Genomic DNA, 18255 nt, shown 5'->3' on the forward strand with positions numbered 1-18255 from the left:
ACAAAATAAAAGCATTAGAAACATCAGCAACTAAACTTGAACAAGAACTGAAGTCTCGGGAGGCAGCTTTTGATAGAGTGCAGGGGTCTGTAAACAAACAACTAGAAGACATGCTACTCAAAGAATACCCTGATGAATATGTCCAAAATAATGCAAGAAATTGGCTGAAAATTCAACAGGACATTGCATTTGTGAAGAAATCATTAAAGGGCAGTGGACCGCCTCGAAGAGAAATCGTGAAATCTCTCCTTGAGAGAAAAAAGTCCGTTGAGAACGACAAACGCCTCGGACTTAAGACTATTCCAGAACGTGACGCCACCGCGAACAGCTCAACTGCTGAAAAATGTTCCCAAACCAGAGTCCGGCTGGAAAGCTATGGTGTAACTTTTCCTGATCGGCGAAACTTTACTAGCTCAACCAGTTTCTGCCCGTCGCCAAATACACCAGAGGAAGAGGAAGAACAGCTTTGCATGGCTAGACAGTTGTCTCTTGGTTCCATACCCTTTAGCAATGGCGATAACACTGAGCAAACTAAGGAAGCGGCCAATATTTTGCTGTCCTTCAAGTCTTCAAAGGAATGAATGAAACTTTGACTTTGTCGTGTACGGCATTTTACGTAGCCTGCAGTGTGCTCGATTAACCGTTAATAACTTTACTGTTATTGTAAGATCATAGCTAGTTTCTGACATGTCCACATCCGTTTTTCCTTGTTTAAGCAGTTAAATGTTAGGATGTTTGAAACAGAAAATTCATTTGTTTTCGAAATTGCACATCAATTGTCAGTTTTCGCATGTGTACGTTTAAGCAGAAACTTAGCTCTTGCCGTTTTCCAGATAAGCTGATTTCAATAACACATAGAATAAACTAAGGAAGCGGACAATATTTTGCTGTCATTCAAGTCTTCAAAGACTTCAAAGGAGTGAATGGAACTGACTTTTTTAGCTTTGTACACGGTATTTTACGTTGCCTTTGTGCTCTATTTTACCGTAAATAATTTTCCTGTCGATTCGCAGCTAGTTTCTGACTTGTTGACATCCGTTTTTCCTCGTTTAAGCAGTAAAATGTTAGGGTGTTTTGACACAGAAAATTCATTTGTTTTCGAAATTGCAAATCGATTGTCGTTTTTCGCATGTGTAGCAACTGATCAATTCAACTTGCCGTTTCGTAGTAAATTCAATAAATCGAAACGAACAATTGACTTTTTATTGTAGTTTAATATTTGATGGGGTATTGATTTTGTGCTTGTAGTGTGGCTGGCTATAGTTCACACCATACTATTTCACGCAAGGGAATGCAGAGAGCGAGCATCTTCTGAGTGACGAAAAAACTCTTTACAAATACATTCGGAATTGTGTTAGTAACAGTCCTTTCTACTTTTGGCTTTTCGCATTACATATTGTGATAATAGCACAGCAAAATTTGGCGGAAAATAAAACCGCCGCAACATTATCATTACTAGTAAACAAAATTATACCCGAGTTTCAAACAAATTTTAAAGTAAAATCTTTGGCAACAAAATTTCTGGGTCAGATGACTACAATATTTTACTCTATTTCTCACTCTTCTTTAGCAATAAAAATATTACTGTATTTGTATTACAGTTCTGTCTCTCAAAACAAATATCCTACATGCTTGTAGTAGCCGTACATGTCGGCCGCTGTTACATCTCCGACCGCTCTCAACACTGCGTATTCCAGGTTATCCCACACTAGTTCCTGGTATCTGTACTTTAGCAAATATTTCAGCTTCGAAAACACCTCCTCAACAGGATTGAGATCTGGTGAATACACTGGGAGGAAAACGAGCTCCATTCCCAAATCATTTAGGAAGCTTCGCAGTGCTCTTTCCGCTTCGCCATGATGCGCGGCTAGATTGTCCACCACGACAATGTCGCCAACTTCGAGAATTGGTCTTTGCGTTATTGGATCAACTGTTTGCGAAGCCTCATCAAAGAATCGTAAAAACTGTACAGAGTTCGACGCTCCTTCTATGATGTTTCCATATTTTACTCCATCATAACCAACCAGAAAGTTCAGGGTGAGGTTTGCGGTAGACAAGTATCTTCGCGCTTCTACGCAATCTTCACCGACAGGTGAGAAACCAAAGTTTCTGTGACCAGCATCAGGCAGTTGAAAACCTGACTCATCGAAAAACTTAACAGAGGAAGGATCTTTATCTTTTAAATAGTCAATGTACAACTGAGTGTACACTATATTTTCGGGAGTAAAACGCTCTGACGCACATTTCCCCAATTGTTTTCGGGAATAGTTGCGGCCACTTGGAAGTTTGTACCTGATATTTCTGGAAATTGTTGATGTTGACAGTTCTCCGCAGTCACCGTGAATGGCCAAATCATCGCGCAGTTCTTTAAGAGAGGACGAACCACTTGCTTGCACCATGGTCTCCAACAGAATAGAGTCTTGGAAAGTACACCTAGGAACTGTTCGAACGTGATTCGACTGTTTGGGAGCCGTGCTTCCAGTCACGATATACTGCTTAACGATTTTTGAAACTGCACCTTTGCTGATGCGTAATCTCCGCCCAACTTCTGAAAAAGAATAATCCTGCGCAAGTTCTTTCACTTGATTACGTAAATCGCTTGAAAGTGGGACGCCTTTCTGATAATTTCGTCCTTGCTGGTTGATTGAAAACATCTTCCTCGATCTTCCCTTTGAGCAGTAGCACTGATCAGTGTCGAAAAGCAAAACTTCACATTTGGGCGGGAAAACTTCAAAGTTTGACACCTGAAACTTAGACGTTTGACGTCACGTGAAAACATGTTTTGCGCGCGTGCGTTCACAGGTAGATGCAATCGACGGTATTGTTTTGTCTGTTTTGTGACTATGCTTCTTACATCACATACATGTACAGTAGGTTTGGTTTGGCCCATTAAATATCTTTCAGCCAATGTACATGAAGAGCCTTTCTTGTAAGCTGAGAATGATGAATTATTCCAGAAAGTGACACAGGCATACACTGTACTTAGAAAAAAGAAATCTGAGTGCTCCTATCAGGAGTCCAACCTACATGTAAGACCTTCCGATTATTAGTTCGGATGCTCTACCACTGAGCTACAGGAGACTCGTGGGAGCTGAGGCCATGACACTACGTGTAAGTTCATGGGACAAACATCCTGCATGCTGCTAGGATTTCAATATTGAACGTGTTATCTTGGAATACACTGTATTTTGTAATAATGGCTGTCTTTTCCATCACCTTGCCTTGCTTTGTTTGTTTCACAGGAGTTTAACACCTTGCCATCCTTTTACCATAAAATTATGCTAGTCACTGACTGTGCTTTGAGTACGCATGATATGAACAGGCAGGACAAAACTTTAGATTATCCTTTGAAGATCTCATCCCTTTCTGGGATGAGTTGCTCTTAATGCAATGATCTCATGATTCTTGCAGGATAAGAAGCATAGTGGCAAAACAAACTGAATTATGGTAGACATCAAATTCAAAATAAAGAGAAAGCCAAAGCCACAGAATTCATAGGAAAGAAATGACCTTTGCACTCCTATAAATTTGAAACAAGTGAACACAGGGCTTTGTTCAGTCAGTATCAAATCCTCTCCGTACATTGTATAATGGTAAGCGCACTTTAAGTGTACACAAAAAAGTTAATCAGTCAGAAGGCAGAGAGTAAAAGTGGCCATCCCACCAGAGAAATCAGAAGTTTTGGCTGTTATTTAACATGCATAACAAAGCAAATTGTGACTTTACCAGGGCCAGTTTTGGATGTCTGCAAACTCACCATTCAGTCGCATTGGATGAATTTGTGATGACTCTCACTTGTAATTTTGAACAAATTGCCCTCTGGAATCAGTGGAGTTTTACCTAAGCTTGATAAGCTTATGAGGGTTAATCCCGGGGATTACGCTTTGAGGATGCAATCTAAAATGCTTATTGGGGAACTGATTACTTTTCAACTTCAATGTAATAGTAGTTTTTCTACTTCGAAAGGCAAGGCAAGTGCCTCGTCTTGCTCATGTTAGCTAGGCCCTGCCTAAATGTAAACATATAATTTGTATTATATCAATATGAGACATCAGCGAACTGGCTTAGCCGTTAGTTGCCTGGTCGTTGGAGAAACAACTCGTAGGCGCGAAACGACCCATTACCGTTTTGCTTTTAAGCTTATATAGAGTTACAGCCGGCCTCACAGAGGAAATAAAGATTTGTGACCTGTTTCTCGTGGAGTCAAAACGTCAAACTTGCTTAAATTCAAACCAACAGCTTTCAATGCCGAATATTGCATTGAGGGCAGAAATCAGTTAAGTTTGAGCTTACATGTACATGTACACGTATATTTCAAACAAAATGGCCGCCAAAGCAAAGTTATATTACATCGTGTACAGCTGATTTCATAAAATTAAAGATCACTACTGCATCTTACCTTTATAGCGTCATTTGGACCACATCTCCTTGGAATCTTGAAGCTGAAATTAGGCTGCTCAGAGTTTCCACAGCAATCATCATTCACAGACAACTTTACATTCCTCTACATTCCGACGAATCGATTCCTTTTTTTTTACCAGCGGCCAGCAGATGTCAGAGTCACATGACTTTAGGAGGCGCGGTCCCACGGCTGGAGCAACAGGCGGTCATTTTGAAGAAAGAGGTACCAGTTACTGGTTTGTAACCGTTTTCTCGGCAAACGAACTCGCTCTGATCGTATGCAAAAATAGCCTATATGGTAACGGATGAAAATATAGACTATTTTTGCTAACGATAACAAAGGTCAAGGCTTTATCGTGCTCGAAGATGACTGTGAGACGATCATTTGTGGTAAGCGGAGCGATCAAAGGACGTGGTGATTTCAAGGTCAGTAACATATCGATATGCTTCTTCCTTTCTTGGCTGGTTACATTTCATGACGTTTCCATTTATTACAGAGTATTATCACCTTCTTAACATACGTTACATACATCTTATTTCGTGAAATCTGGAAGTGAATTAGGAACAGAGGCCATTTCATTTGTTTAACTTCAGTCGATTGCGGCAAGTCTTGTATCGATTGGTTAAAAATTAATGGGCTTGGAAGCCACATCAGCCAACTTTTCATCGGATTTTCGACAAAATGTACTTTTTTTTCTGTAGTACGTTAACTTCATTTTAGAGGAGGCTCGATTGCAACTCAATCGAGCCCTTTTCTGGCGCATGTTTCTCATTTTGATCTCAAAAGTAATTTCTGGGCTAAAATGCAGTAAAATCCCATAGTGCTCATAACACAGAAGTGACCTTTGAGACTGCATGGCTTTCAAACAAGATACTACTATGCACAATGTAATCTGATCACAGAAGACTGAAACAAAAGGTGGCAAACATGAGGCTTAGTTTGCATGTACTGTTGGTTTTTAAGTCGAGCCTGTATTACACTGCACTGCACTGTCACCCTCTGGCGGTCAATTGTCAAAATCCAAAATTTCTTTCCTTTATAACTGTAACATTTTGACCTTTCTTAAATGGTCACCTCTTTTAAGCGGTAGTGGTCATCCTTTACTAAATCCCAACAAGCTGTTTTTATACTGTGTTGACCTGTTTTAAACCGTCACTTAATAAAAGGAATCCACTCCAATATTGCAACAAATGGCATTCCAGGCAATTGAAGTTGTTGCAACCTACCTGAATGCTGGCTATAGGATCTTGGCATTAATGTTTTATTAAAGCATTTCTATACCGTGTTTTTATTTGTCAAAGCATTTTATTGCTGCAGTTTTTTTCTGAGCAACCAAGCGATTTGTACATGGGTGGGGGTGATGTGGGATGGTATAAGACAGCAAGACATGGCTGTACAGTGTAAATTTTGTGAGGGGATTCGGGTGGCCTGATTTTTACTGGGTCTTTTTGGACTCATACAATATGATTCCCTGAAGTAATAATTATTGTTTATGTTTCATGTTCAGTCTAAAGCAGTTGGTTGAGATTTAGGTGACTTATGCCTATTGCTCTAGGTTTCACTGACTGTAATGCTGGCAAAATTAAGTGCCTGTGCTTGACACTGATTTGCAGGTGATTTCGTGCCATCAATAGTGTTATAATATGCACTTTTTACATACAGTCTGTAAAGTCTGGTAAACTGCTAAACCCACTACATGTAGATGCAAAATGCAACCTGATAAAACTCAGCCTCACAGATTGTGTATTGCTTTGTATATCATTCTTTGTACATGGAAATTTGCGGTCACATGTACATGACATGTACATGTGACCGCAAATTTCCATGTACAAAGAATGATATACAAAGCAATACACAATCTGTGAGGCTGAGTTTTATCAGGTTGCATTTTGCATCTCCATGTAGTGGGTTTAGCAGTTTACCAGACTTTACAGACTGTATGTGAAATGTTCATATTATAACACTGTTGATGGCACGAAATCACCTGTACTTAATCTGACTAACAATAAAATTGTTTGTAATTATTTTTACAGATTACCATCTTCATGTATTCCCATGTTGGGAACACCATTCTTGATCAGGTACAATACATGCAAGCTATATTTCAGTGTAAATGAAATCATGTTGTGGTTTTTGTTTGAAATACATGTACACTGTATATTAAAGCAGTTTAATTCTAATAGTTTAATTGTTCCAGCTCAGTCAACATTAGGTTTTTGTTTAATTTCCTGCCCATTTGAGTTTCCTGGACTCGCGGGCCAGTTTTTCAAATTAAGTAATGTTCAAGGTCCATTGCTGAACTGCGGAAATTTTTGAAAGTATGAACACACTGTAGTGTATTTTGTTTTTCCTGGCGCAGTCATTTACAGAAAGTTAGAAACCCATTGCATATTTTGTGGTATGCAACCGAAAAAATCCTGGTGTTCCTCGCAGCCTAAAAATTTTTCCCGCCAAAAGATTGATTGAAGAGCCTATGACACCTCAAAATTTTCATTCAGAAAAAATTACTGCCAACACTAACTAAAACATGGAAGAAGAATACCCCAGTTTTGACCTTAATTTTGAATTCCTGGAACCAGACGTGAAACAGGAAAGTTACAGTGCAGATCAGAAATACATGTACACTGTAAGCGAACCAAAATATGCGCCTAAAATGCATGTAATGCCCGTATGCATATATAGGCATACGCGTATTGACATGTCGTTAAATGAGTGGCATGGGATAAATTACTGTAGTTATGCAGTGCTTTCTCGTGGTACATGTAAATCAAGTCACTCATAGGATAGTTCACGGTATTATACCACTCGAAAGCATTGCATAACCAGCATGTAATAATGGGAACTGACTTACAGTACATGTACAGTGTTACATGTACATATTAATCACTAAAATGATATACATGTAGCAGTTCTTGAACTGACTGCAGTGTGCACTGTACATGTACTGTAGGTGTGAATGCTCTATTACAGTATACCAATCTTCATCAATTCATCCAAAAATAATTTCTATTTGGTAAGCCTGAGTGAACGGGTATTGTTGCCCGCTTCTGTTCATTTACCCGGTCTCCCCATGAAAGCTGCATCTGAGTAATAACCACAGAAATTCTGTAATGTCATGATGTAATTTCTACATATACCAGGATCTGGGTGGTTAATCTGATTGGTTGAAGAAAATTTCCTAAAGGAACTTGCCCATGGCTTTTTGTTGTGGTGTGTCGAACTGCTAGAAAAATATAATAACTATATAGATAAGAATATTATTTTGAATTGTCCTCCAATCTACAGTGCACTAAGTGAAAGGTTTTTTACCATTTTAAGGTGTGTCAATGTTTGAGATTGAAAAAAGCCTGCAGGGAACTTGCCAGCAATATTTCTTATAGTTCTTCTAGCTTGTCAACCAAATTGCTATTTTCCAACAATGCAGTGTACAAATAAAAAAATTAAGATTCTGTTTCTTCCTGTTTTCTTGTTTGTGGAGATGATACTAATTGTCTTGTTGGTGTTGAACTATGCCGTAAACACCATGCCAAGAGCAAATTATCTTTATTCAAAAATAAAGACTGACTCATTGAACTGACAGAAAGCTTTAATTCAGTAAACAAGAGGGTATTTTACTGATTCCAATCTTTGGAGTTTAATTGTTTTAGCAGCCATTTAGTGACAAGGCTCAACATACATTTGTAAAGATGTGGCTGATTTTCTTTCGGTGATCTTGAAAACTGACATGATGGTTATAATTATTGATTCTGTGGTGCCTGATCTGCCATACTGGCCTTTTTAATTTTCTGCTCTTGTGGAGCAACTGCTGCAACGTCTGTAATTGATCTTTCCTTGAGACACACTACATGCATAAATCATTTTCTTGAAACTATAAAAAACATAGCCTGTGAACAGGTTCCCAAGTGGGGTATAGGGCAAAGACAAAAATGGTGCTTGGAGAGGGAGTAATAAAGGAGGGGAGTGAGCTTCTGGACATTCTTGTCATGCCATGGAAACAAAGCAGCTGAATTCTACTGGAAGTTGATGGTCAAAGGCTCTCAAATCATACTTTCTGTAAACTTGGAGCTTAACAAGGTTAATGGTTTTGAAACCTCTCTTTAGCCATTGGCAGTCAGTAGTTTTACTTTATGTCTCATTTCTTTGCCAATTACTACAAAATTCCAGAGCTTTGAACTGTTTTGATACCATTCAAAAGAATGGGAGCTATTCTCTGCTACGCTGTAGGCATGTGATACTGAAGAAGGGCTATAACGTTTTGACTGCTTGCATGTCGAAAAAAAGGTTTCACGTGTAGCTTTTCTCTGCTAGGCATGTAATATTGATAAAGGGCTTTAAGGTTTTGACTGCTTGTGTGTCAAAAAATGGTGCACCTGTAGCTACATGTACATGTACATGTTTTCTCTGCTAGGCATGTACTATTAATAAGGACTTTAGTGGTTTGTCTGCTTGCTAGTTTTGCTTTGAATAGTGTCCTTTAATGGTTTTCAATTTAGTGCTGAAAACCTGAGAGTGTATTATTACTGTGACCATTCACAACAGACATAGACAGCATTTGGTTTGGCTTCCCATTGACAGTGATGTGAACTTTGCCACCAAATCATAGAGCACAGCTGGTGTAAAGCAAAACCAAGGCAAACATGAAATTGCTTTGGACACTCAATTGAAAACTGCTGAAAAAATATTGCCTGTATTCATATGTCACTTGTCACTAGGACCAAAGAGCACAACCTGTGGGTGCATCAAGCCAAAAACAAACTCTGAACCCTCCACAGTCCATACATGTATAAAGTAAATGTAATCCCAGAAGTTAAACTCTCTTGTTTATTATAAATTTATTTAGCTTTGTCCAATATGGACAGGGATACCGCAACAGCTAAGGCCAATTACTGCGGACCCGGGATATACGGAATATACGTACAAAGACCAGACCACAACACCGGGAACTACGTCCCCTACTCTTTGCGAACAGTGAGTGGGTTCTTTAACGTCCCACAGAGTTATTTACAAACAAGGTTTGTGAGACGGGGCCTACGGTTTATCGTCCTTATCCGATTATTACCTTATTACCTTATTATTACTAGATACTCCATGGTACAGGTACATGAACGAGGCAAATGGAAGTTGAAGTGAAAAGGCAGGTGAAAAAGAGCACCACAAGCAGATAAGTCAATGCTGTATAATGTAATGTTAAAGGGACACAGTCACCTTTGTGACCACGCTGACCTGGACACTAGTTTTGTCAGTTTGAAAAGCGTCTACCTCAACCGCCTGCGTCGACTAAAATAACAAGAGAAATCAATCAAAAACATTGGAGAGCAAATCACCATGATATACATGTATATTTGGAAAATCGCATTTTCTCAACGTGACGAAAGGTTTGTGCGGAGAGAATCTTTGTAAATGATTCGAACTTCGCGTCATGACTGCATGGTTTGGAGCTCTGACGAAGACAAGCTTCGGTACACAGTCAATTATCTCCTCGACAAGGACAACCTGTAGTAGAGCCTTGTTTTCTACGGGTCAAGGAAGCGTTCTTGCAATGACATGGGTTTGGTTCCTAAATTTAGATAGTGGAGAAGCTGTCAAAACAAAATTATAAAAGCAAAATATATGATTGAAAGCAGAAATAAAGCTTACCGGTCGTTTTGCTACAAAGTAGTTTTGTTACACTGCAGTTCAGTTGATTCGCTACATTTTAAAATTGACATATTCTGTAATATTTGAACTCAACTTAGCGAGGGCGTGCGATGAAGCGTGATATGGAAATCAGCTAAGAAATGGTATCTTAAATGCGCATGTGCACCAGGTGACTGTGTCCCTTTAATAACTGTATTTAGGATAGTTCCTAAAAGGTGATTACATTTGGCAGTTTCACATCTGATCTATAATATCAGAGACTGATCGTGAAGTAATTCTAATTTATTGGTCACGACCAACACAAGTTGAACAGTTAAATGAACTAATTTGTGCTGGACAAACTCCATGCTTTTGATAAAATTATATTATTTTAGAATCTACGGCTGCTGAAAGAAAACAAATTCAAATTTGCCATCAAACCAAATGTAGAATTGTTTATCATTGTTACCCATAAACCTGTTAGTATACCAGAGTTTTCCAGGCTTTCTCAACATTGCATTAAAGCCTGGAAATCCTGGTTCTTGCAGGGTCAAATCTGGTTAAACTCTGGTAACCCTGGTTATTTCTAAAACGTGGGTTAACCAGGTTTTTGCAGGACCAGGGTTACCAGACTTACCTAGAAAACCAGGGTTAACCAGGCTTTTTTCACATAGGGTTCAAGCCTGGTAAGACTGGTTCTTGAAAACTCAAGAGCCTGGTTAAACCCTGGTAACCCTGGTTATTTATGAAACCCAGGTTGCCGGACTAACCAGGGTTACCAGGGTTAGCCCGGTTGACCAAGACGTCTGGGAGCCTGGGGCGCTTTCCATTCAGTCAAAATTTCCGAGATTTCCGGTCAGAAATCCAATGGAACGGGAAAAGTTCCGGAAAGAATTTCCGAAAATTTAGGACTACCTTTTGAGCTTACCTTTCTTTCCGAAATTTCCGGAATTACCGAATTTTCTGTGTTCCATTCGCGATGAGTGTCGGATTTAGTCTCCCCGGTCGAGCGCGAACGTCACGCAAGCCGAAAGAGCCGCAAACAAAATGGCTACGGAAGTGTATCAATGTTCTGCTTGTAGTTTTTTGTCTGAGATTTTCAACGTTTTCTTAAACCACAATGTCACTTACCTACGACCAGCAACGGTAGGTTTACAGTCAATCCAGGTCACGCGTGAACAGTATTTCCAAGAATGAAATGAACATTTGAATTTCTCTTTGTAATGTCCGACGTGTGAAAGGAATGTTGAACATTTCTCTGGAAATCGTTCCGAAAAAGACACATTAACTGAAAAAAAGATTCAAAATACTTGGGAAACAATTGTTATTCTTCAAATATTCAATTTTGCAATGTAAAGAAAAATTCATAGCTTTATATCGTCAATAAGCTTGGGTAATTTATACGGGAACTCTGAAATCTCGTTGGCGATTTTCAAAACTGACATGTAAATTTCTAAACTCCGTTCAAATTTCAAAAATATCGTTCACGCGTGACCTGGGTTGACTGTAAGCCTCCTCATGTGATTCTCAAGTTCAGGGACCCGTTCCATTTGACCAGCAAAAATTCCGAAATCTTAAACCAGTTTTTTTTGTTGAATGGAAAGCGCCCCTGGTTATACCCTGGTAACCCTGGTTATTTGCAAGACCAGGGTTACCAGACTTACCTGGTATACCAGGGTTAACCAGACTTTTTGCACATAGGGTTCAAGCCTGGTAAGTCTGGTTCACGAACCAGGATACCCCGGTTTTTTTTACCAGGCTTTTGTTGCCAGGGATTAAGGCCTTTTCCTTAGAGACATCAAGTCCCAGGGAAATTTGTGTTACCTTTCGAAAACACAGTAACTGAGGATTGGCCAAAATTTAAACTGTCCGCTGAGAAGTGGCAAAGTTTATTTTTTTAGCTGATAGGTATGAAACGTTCATCAAATGTTACCTGTTTGAGATGCATGACCTTTGTTTGAGTACTAGTATGGCCATTGTAGATTTTTATTGGGAACAACTACCCAGTTACAGTGTAGTTAATACCTGGGGAATAAGAGGCTAACGATGATGGCTTGTAGCACCTCAGTTTTGTCTAGAGGTCTTGTGATCGTTAGATGATGATATCCAGTGCTCGTAAAGTCTCAGAAGAGATTGGAATCACTTGAAAGTTATTTGGAAATGTTCGGATGCTACCCGGCGCTGTCCGATCAACTAATGATAAATGGCTTAACAGAATGCCGTCTTTGCACATATATCGCTTGTTTCAAAGAAGAGATAGTATCCATCCGTAAAGATAAAAAAGAGAAATTGTATTTGCCGTATTTAGAGTCAGGCACGCGAAATGCGAACAGACTTGAGGTTGCTTACTTCAGTTTTCTGGTGTGAAAGAAGGCCTTGAATCAAACTTGAGAAGAACGCTAGGAGGAGTTGTTTTGCAATTTTTTTAGCACAATAATTACAATTGAGATACTTTTGAGTCAGAAATAAAATTTGTCATGTTCAAAAAGTGTAAAATAGTCTTAAGTGGGGGCCTGGGAACTCCACCTTTTAGAGTTATCTGGTTCTAAATCTGGCCGTACTACCCTACTTTAAGATCTCACGATTTGGAAAGTGGGCAAAAATACGTATTTGCAGGTAACAACACGAACCTCTGTCAGGTAGAAATTTGGCAAATGACAAATTTTGAAATTTTGCCTTAGTTGAAACTTTCTAAAATATAGCAAATATTTGAATGTAGGTTGTACGGCTAGATTAGCGAGAAAAATGGGTTTCGCAATCTACGGTAGGAAAGCCATTGCACATGCTTGTTTCAGGGAAAATCCGGGTTGCAGCGTGCATGCGCGCTCCAACTGGTGAGCGCATGCTACCTTCGTGTTCAGGGATTTTCCGCAGCTCCGCAAAGGCTTCAAGGCTGTTAAGGACCAGCAACCATTAGAAAGCACGTTTTATCAGTTTTCAAACCCAAACATAATTTAGCTACTTAGCACACCTCTGGAACCTACTCGAAATACAGGGAAAACAGTTTTTCCCAGAGCCGCCATTTTGTTGTTTTGCTTGCGTGGTCGCAAGCTCGCATCGTTTCGCATGCGTGTGATGCTTTGGTGTTGGGAGAGCGCGCATATTACGCTCGCGTAGTACAACACCTGTAGTAAGCCAACAAAAAGGATCCTAGTCAACCACGGCTTTGATGTTGTTTTACGGTCTAAATTTGTCATCAACGTGCGTAAAAGATTAACAGTAGAAGTTGCATTATTATGGTATTTGTGTTCTCAACCCTCGATACATGACACGATGCAAATATTTATGGAATATTTAACAATTATTCCATGAGCACGCGTTGGATATGATATGGTAAATAGCCAACGAGGCGCGAAGCGCCGAGTTGGCTATAACTAATCTCATATCCAACAAGCGCGAATGGAATAATTATTTTATTAAATTCTCCGTGTTTGGACATTGCTGTTGAAGTTTACTGAATTTTTATATTTTAAAAATTTAAACGACTGGATGTTGAGGCAACCTCCGACCAAAGCGCGCGAAACCTAATGATCACATGACATGCGCAGTGCTTTGCAAACGGAGTTAAATGAAAAATCGAAAGCGAAGAAAATCGGACACAGTCGGACATCTAAAATTCAAGAAACGTTTAAATGTACGAATTATAACCTTTCTGAGACTAGCATTCAAGTGCATTTGAAGTTCCAGCTCATCGAGAAGCGTAATAGTTGTGCACATTTAAGCAAATGTTCTGCTGTGTGGTGCCGAGCAAAGGAAGAGATCAGGGCAAGGACAGCTTTTTTCATGCTGAACTGAATTCCTTGTGGACGATTTAAAACACTTCAGGCAAGTCCAAGTGTACGAGGTACAACCTCACTGAGACAAGAATTCAACGCAAGTTTTTAAACTTCAAGCTTATTTGACAAGCGTAAGAGCTGTGCACATTAGTGCAAATGTTTTGCTGAGTGTTGCCGAGCGACGGAAACGAACATTATGGCCGCCGCTCGTACAGATTTCATAGATGAAACATCTGAAGTCCTCGTAAATTCGTAAAAACATAAAGGCAGGCATGAAGCTCTTCCTTAGAAATTTCTTCGATTGGCTTTAACCTCTTACCGCCAGGATTTGCAAGCCATCCTGAAATTTTTGAAGGTAACTGGTTGTTATTGTTGTTGTTATGTGATCTAAAAAATCGTAAAATCTTGCAATTTTGAAGATTTTAAAGGAAACTTCAGAGATACGTACCATTAAATAGTGTCATACCGAACTTTGTGGCCTTTATTGTTGTTATATTGAAATGGCATTGTTTGGTATTTCTTTCTTTTCCTTTTTTTTTTCTACATTTTTCCGAAGAAACTTTTGCTTCCTGCCTAAATTTAGCTTAGCGACACCTGGCGCTTTCGTTTTCCATATAAGGTCAAACTACGGTATATGAGCTGATAACCGAGATTTAGTGAACCAATCAGAACGCTAGAAATGCAATATCCGAGGCTGAGAATTTAATAATTTATATTATTCAATATCTGTATGAATATCGAATACTTAAAACCATGTTTTACTATGTATCCTAATTTTTCATGGCCATAGACCACAAGAAGAAATGGCATCAAGGGGTTCGCCCAAATACAACGTTCGGTTGAATAAATCGCATGACCGAATTCGTACAGGATAAGACAATAACATTTTACATCCCTTTACACAACAAGCCATGGCACCATCAAATAATCCCTTTCTTTTTTTTTTAAATAAAACCTTTATTTGGGGTGTCTTGAAAGTCTGGAACACGGAACAGTTCCCCATAGTCTCTCCTGGCGACTGACCACTGGCCAAAGAGCCGAGGATTCTAAGTACGAGATTGGCAAGTGACAAGAACGAAAGCTCTATGCTTGATGTTAGGGCACGTCCCAGAGCTACCGAGAGAGGAGCAACATTTCGGAATACTTCAATGATCAAATTAAAGTTCTTCATTGAGAGAAGCTGGATTAAGTCGGGGAGGAGCGCAAAAAGCAAGCCGAATTACGGTATGACAAACATGGATTCGCTTTTAGAGGAAATGTGTGGTCCAATGATTGATTCGTACATGAAGGAGATCGGAAAAGCCATATGTTCGAGGCTAAGCAGATCAAAAGACACCAGCTTAGCCAAACCAGTTATTCCTTTCGTCCCTTGGCCTGTGTTCCGCCATGTGCGTACTCTGGCTAGGGGATACTCGGGAGACACAACAGCCTTAGATCGGCATTCCCCTCCCCATTAGATTTTCATGCAGACAAAGGGTTATAATTTATGCAAATTCAAATGACAAACGAACAATAAGGATATTGGCCTGGAACAACGTCAGGCGAATATATCTACATAAATTATTATTACGGATGCCATTTTAGAGACTAACTACATCACATGACCAGAACAGCGTCGCGGAGGAAAGTTGCCTAGCAATGGGCCATCGTGTCTACACACGGGTATCCAAGAAGATGTTCCAATGATGAATTAATCCATCAAATAAAACCACTGGTAAATTAAAATTGTGTTGATGGTGAATTAAGTCCAGAACGTGTTGTATAAGGCAAGATACAGTAGAATTTCATTCCACCGTGTAAAATTAAACAAACAAATAAAAAAAAAAACAAAAAAAAAAAAAGCTTGATATAAAAGAGAGAACGGTAGATTTCCCTGTCTAGGAGTGCAAAGCATAATGGGTGACAATGTAAAATCTTGTCAATATCTTGTCGCATGGTAACAGCAATCCACTTGATAAGATTACTGTTATACCAGATTGTAAGCTCATACATCTTAGAAAAAATCACCAAGTTTGGTGGTGTTTGCTTTCGTATTTTAAACGTCACGAGCTGATTCTAGATCAGTCTCTCCACCCTCTCTTTCCTGGCTGAATTGGTTAAAAGATGACTTACAAAAAGGCACTTACCAATTAGAAGGAGGATCACTGAAGCATTTGCTCCAACCACCAGTAACTCGAACATGATTTTATCCACGGAATGATCCACAGATGTAGAGATGTTTTCGCTGGGAATTTTACTCACAGCTCCTATTCCCAAGTTGATGAAAGTGACCGCTAAAGATGTCAGCATTAGCCTGTTTTCAAACGGATCTACCACTGGTTTTTTGACGGCAAAGGCAACTCCGTAGATACCTGAAATGATGGAAGCAATTCCTGCATGGGACCTGCTCTCACTGCCGATTAGGATTAAACCAGATGTCAGGATAACCTTGCGCACTGTATCAACAAGTTCCCAGTACCATGCAGAAGGCCTGTAATTTTCAAACAGGAATCGTAATCCCGTAAGCAATTCAGCCCTTTTTGCTTCATTGTCGTCGTCGCAACTTTCACCTTCGTCGTCATTTCGGAGAGTTTGCAGCGCCCTTCGTTGACTCAAGAAGAGAGTGAGGAATGAAGCTGCTGGCAGGAAAAGCACGTAACCAACGGCAACGTATCCGACGATAACTAAACGATTGTATCTTGAACCATTACAGTTTATGCCAAAGTCCGCCTTTAAATAACTGGTACAATCATCCTTTTCATCATCACTGCAAAGCGTGCGACAAGCGAGAGGCAGTACGGCAGCTGTTTTCAAACACGTGCTGAGGTAGGTAACATACAGGATGAAAAAGGCGTTTCTGTAGATCAACTCTTTCGTCTGAGACATTTTCAGGGCTTTCTGTTGGTCATCCAAGGTGGAACGCAATCTGAGGTATAACTTTCCGATTCCGTAAACACAGATCGACAGGATGATAACTAAAGCGTTTAGCGTGAGTATGGAAAAAAGATCTCCAAATGCATCAATTTTCAATTCTGGAAAGAGACAGTGAACAGGTGCAATCTGGAACACGTTTAATTGCAAAGCCTGGGAATATGTTCCTATGAGGGCAAGAGAGTCGGGCCATTCAATGTATGCAAATGCTTCAAGCAGTCCAAACGTTACTTGGTAAAAACCAATAACGATTTTGAGCCGCCCAAGAACAATGTCCACTGAAGAACGCCCAACATTCTTTTTGCTTTTCTTTTTGCTTGACCATACCAGGATAGCGATTATTATGATAATGACTGCAGCTGAGATAGAAAGCTGCCCGATCATCCATTTTTTTGTTGGGCACAGTTCGCAGCTTTTAAATTGCTTGTAGTAGCCATCACTGCATACTTCACACAACGGACCTTTGTATCCAGTGCTGCAGTTAGAATCTATACCTCCAGTACAAGATTCTTGGCGAGGACATCTATGAGGTTTCGGTAGAGCGTGTGGGTACTTAGTTAACGACCGATTGGGTAGCGAGCCATTCACGTGTGCATTAACTTCAGCGGTAACATCAAGGACATTGCTTGTGAATTCTCTATAGAGATGTTTGTGTGTCTCATTTTCCCAGTTCCACCAGAAACCAGACTTTAAAGTTGCGAAGTCACCAGCGCATTCTAAACCATCACCAGTACATGGTTTGCATTCCCCAAACAGATCTGTCCGATGAAACGACTGCAGGCATTTGCAAGCTCGAAATCCAGCAAAAGAGCTAGAATCAGTTCCTGTTAACGAAAAATAAAGTATAGTTTTTAATCTCCTTATCTATGCATGTATAGCTTTTCGCCTCTGTGTCTGTTAGTGATTTTGAGGTCGCTCATAACAGTTTGCAGCTTTACTCTTCAGTTATAATTAATTTTGATCGATAAGTACTGTATTCTTTATCAGTAAATGGTGCAAAAATAGTCAATTGTTCGACTTAATAGCTAACCTTAGCAAAAATATAGCCGTTAAAAACATCAATTGTTTTAGCTTAGGTTAGCATAACACAGAAACGGGCTGTGTGATTCCAACGTTTTACTATGGAATTCTAACCAGCATGCCAATAAGCACCTTCTTGCAAATTCACTAAAAAAAAGATGTTATAGGAGGGGTTTAGGAGCCACCTTGAATTTTCAAAAATGTGAGGTGAATTATTTAGCGCAGTATAAATTAATATTTCATAACTAGTGTACTCATATGCACTGCCGGGACTGAAAGCCTGCCAGATGGGATTAATCAAAGTAAATTTTCCTTGTTGTTTTCAGTTGTCATTTTAGTAACAGTTGCTCATGTTTGCAAATCGTTTCAATCTTTTCCCGTAAGGAAAATTGTCTTTTAATATTAGAATATACAGTGTGGCGTTTGTTTAGAGAAAGAACGAAAGAAAAGGAGGCACCAACGTTTGAGCATCTTGGCCAGGGATAAGTAAACTCTGCAGCGAGACGTTTGATTTTTTCATCGATGCGTCTG

The 18255-nt window shown here is 39.6% G+C and overlaps 2 protein-coding genes across 2 annotated transcripts in view; one reads left to right on the forward strand and one right to left on the reverse strand.

Annotated features, from left to right (window-relative positions):
• The window catches only part of LOC146485634 (ras-like protein 1), a 567471-nt gene that overhangs the window by 21617 nt on the left and 527599 nt on the right, over window positions 1-18255 (forward strand). The window lies entirely within an intron of this gene.
• LOC146485636 (uncharacterized) overlaps window positions 1-18255 on the reverse strand; it is a 44955-nt gene that overhangs the window by 6814 nt on the left and 19886 nt on the right. Inside the window, exon 7 of the mRNA XM_085102969.1 lies at window positions 15921-17528. Coding sequence (XP_084959095.1) covers window positions 15921-17528 — 1608 coding nt within the window. The remainder of the gene's footprint in view (window positions 1-15920; window positions 17529-18255) is intronic.

Source organism: Pavona decussata, unplaced genomic scaffold, assembly GCF_977016875.1.
Source record: "Pavona decussata unplaced genomic scaffold, jaPavDecu1.1 SCAFFOLD_25, whole genome shotgun sequence".
Classification (NCBI taxonomy): domain Eukaryota; kingdom Metazoa; phylum Cnidaria; class Anthozoa; order Scleractinia; family Agariciidae; genus Pavona; species Pavona decussata.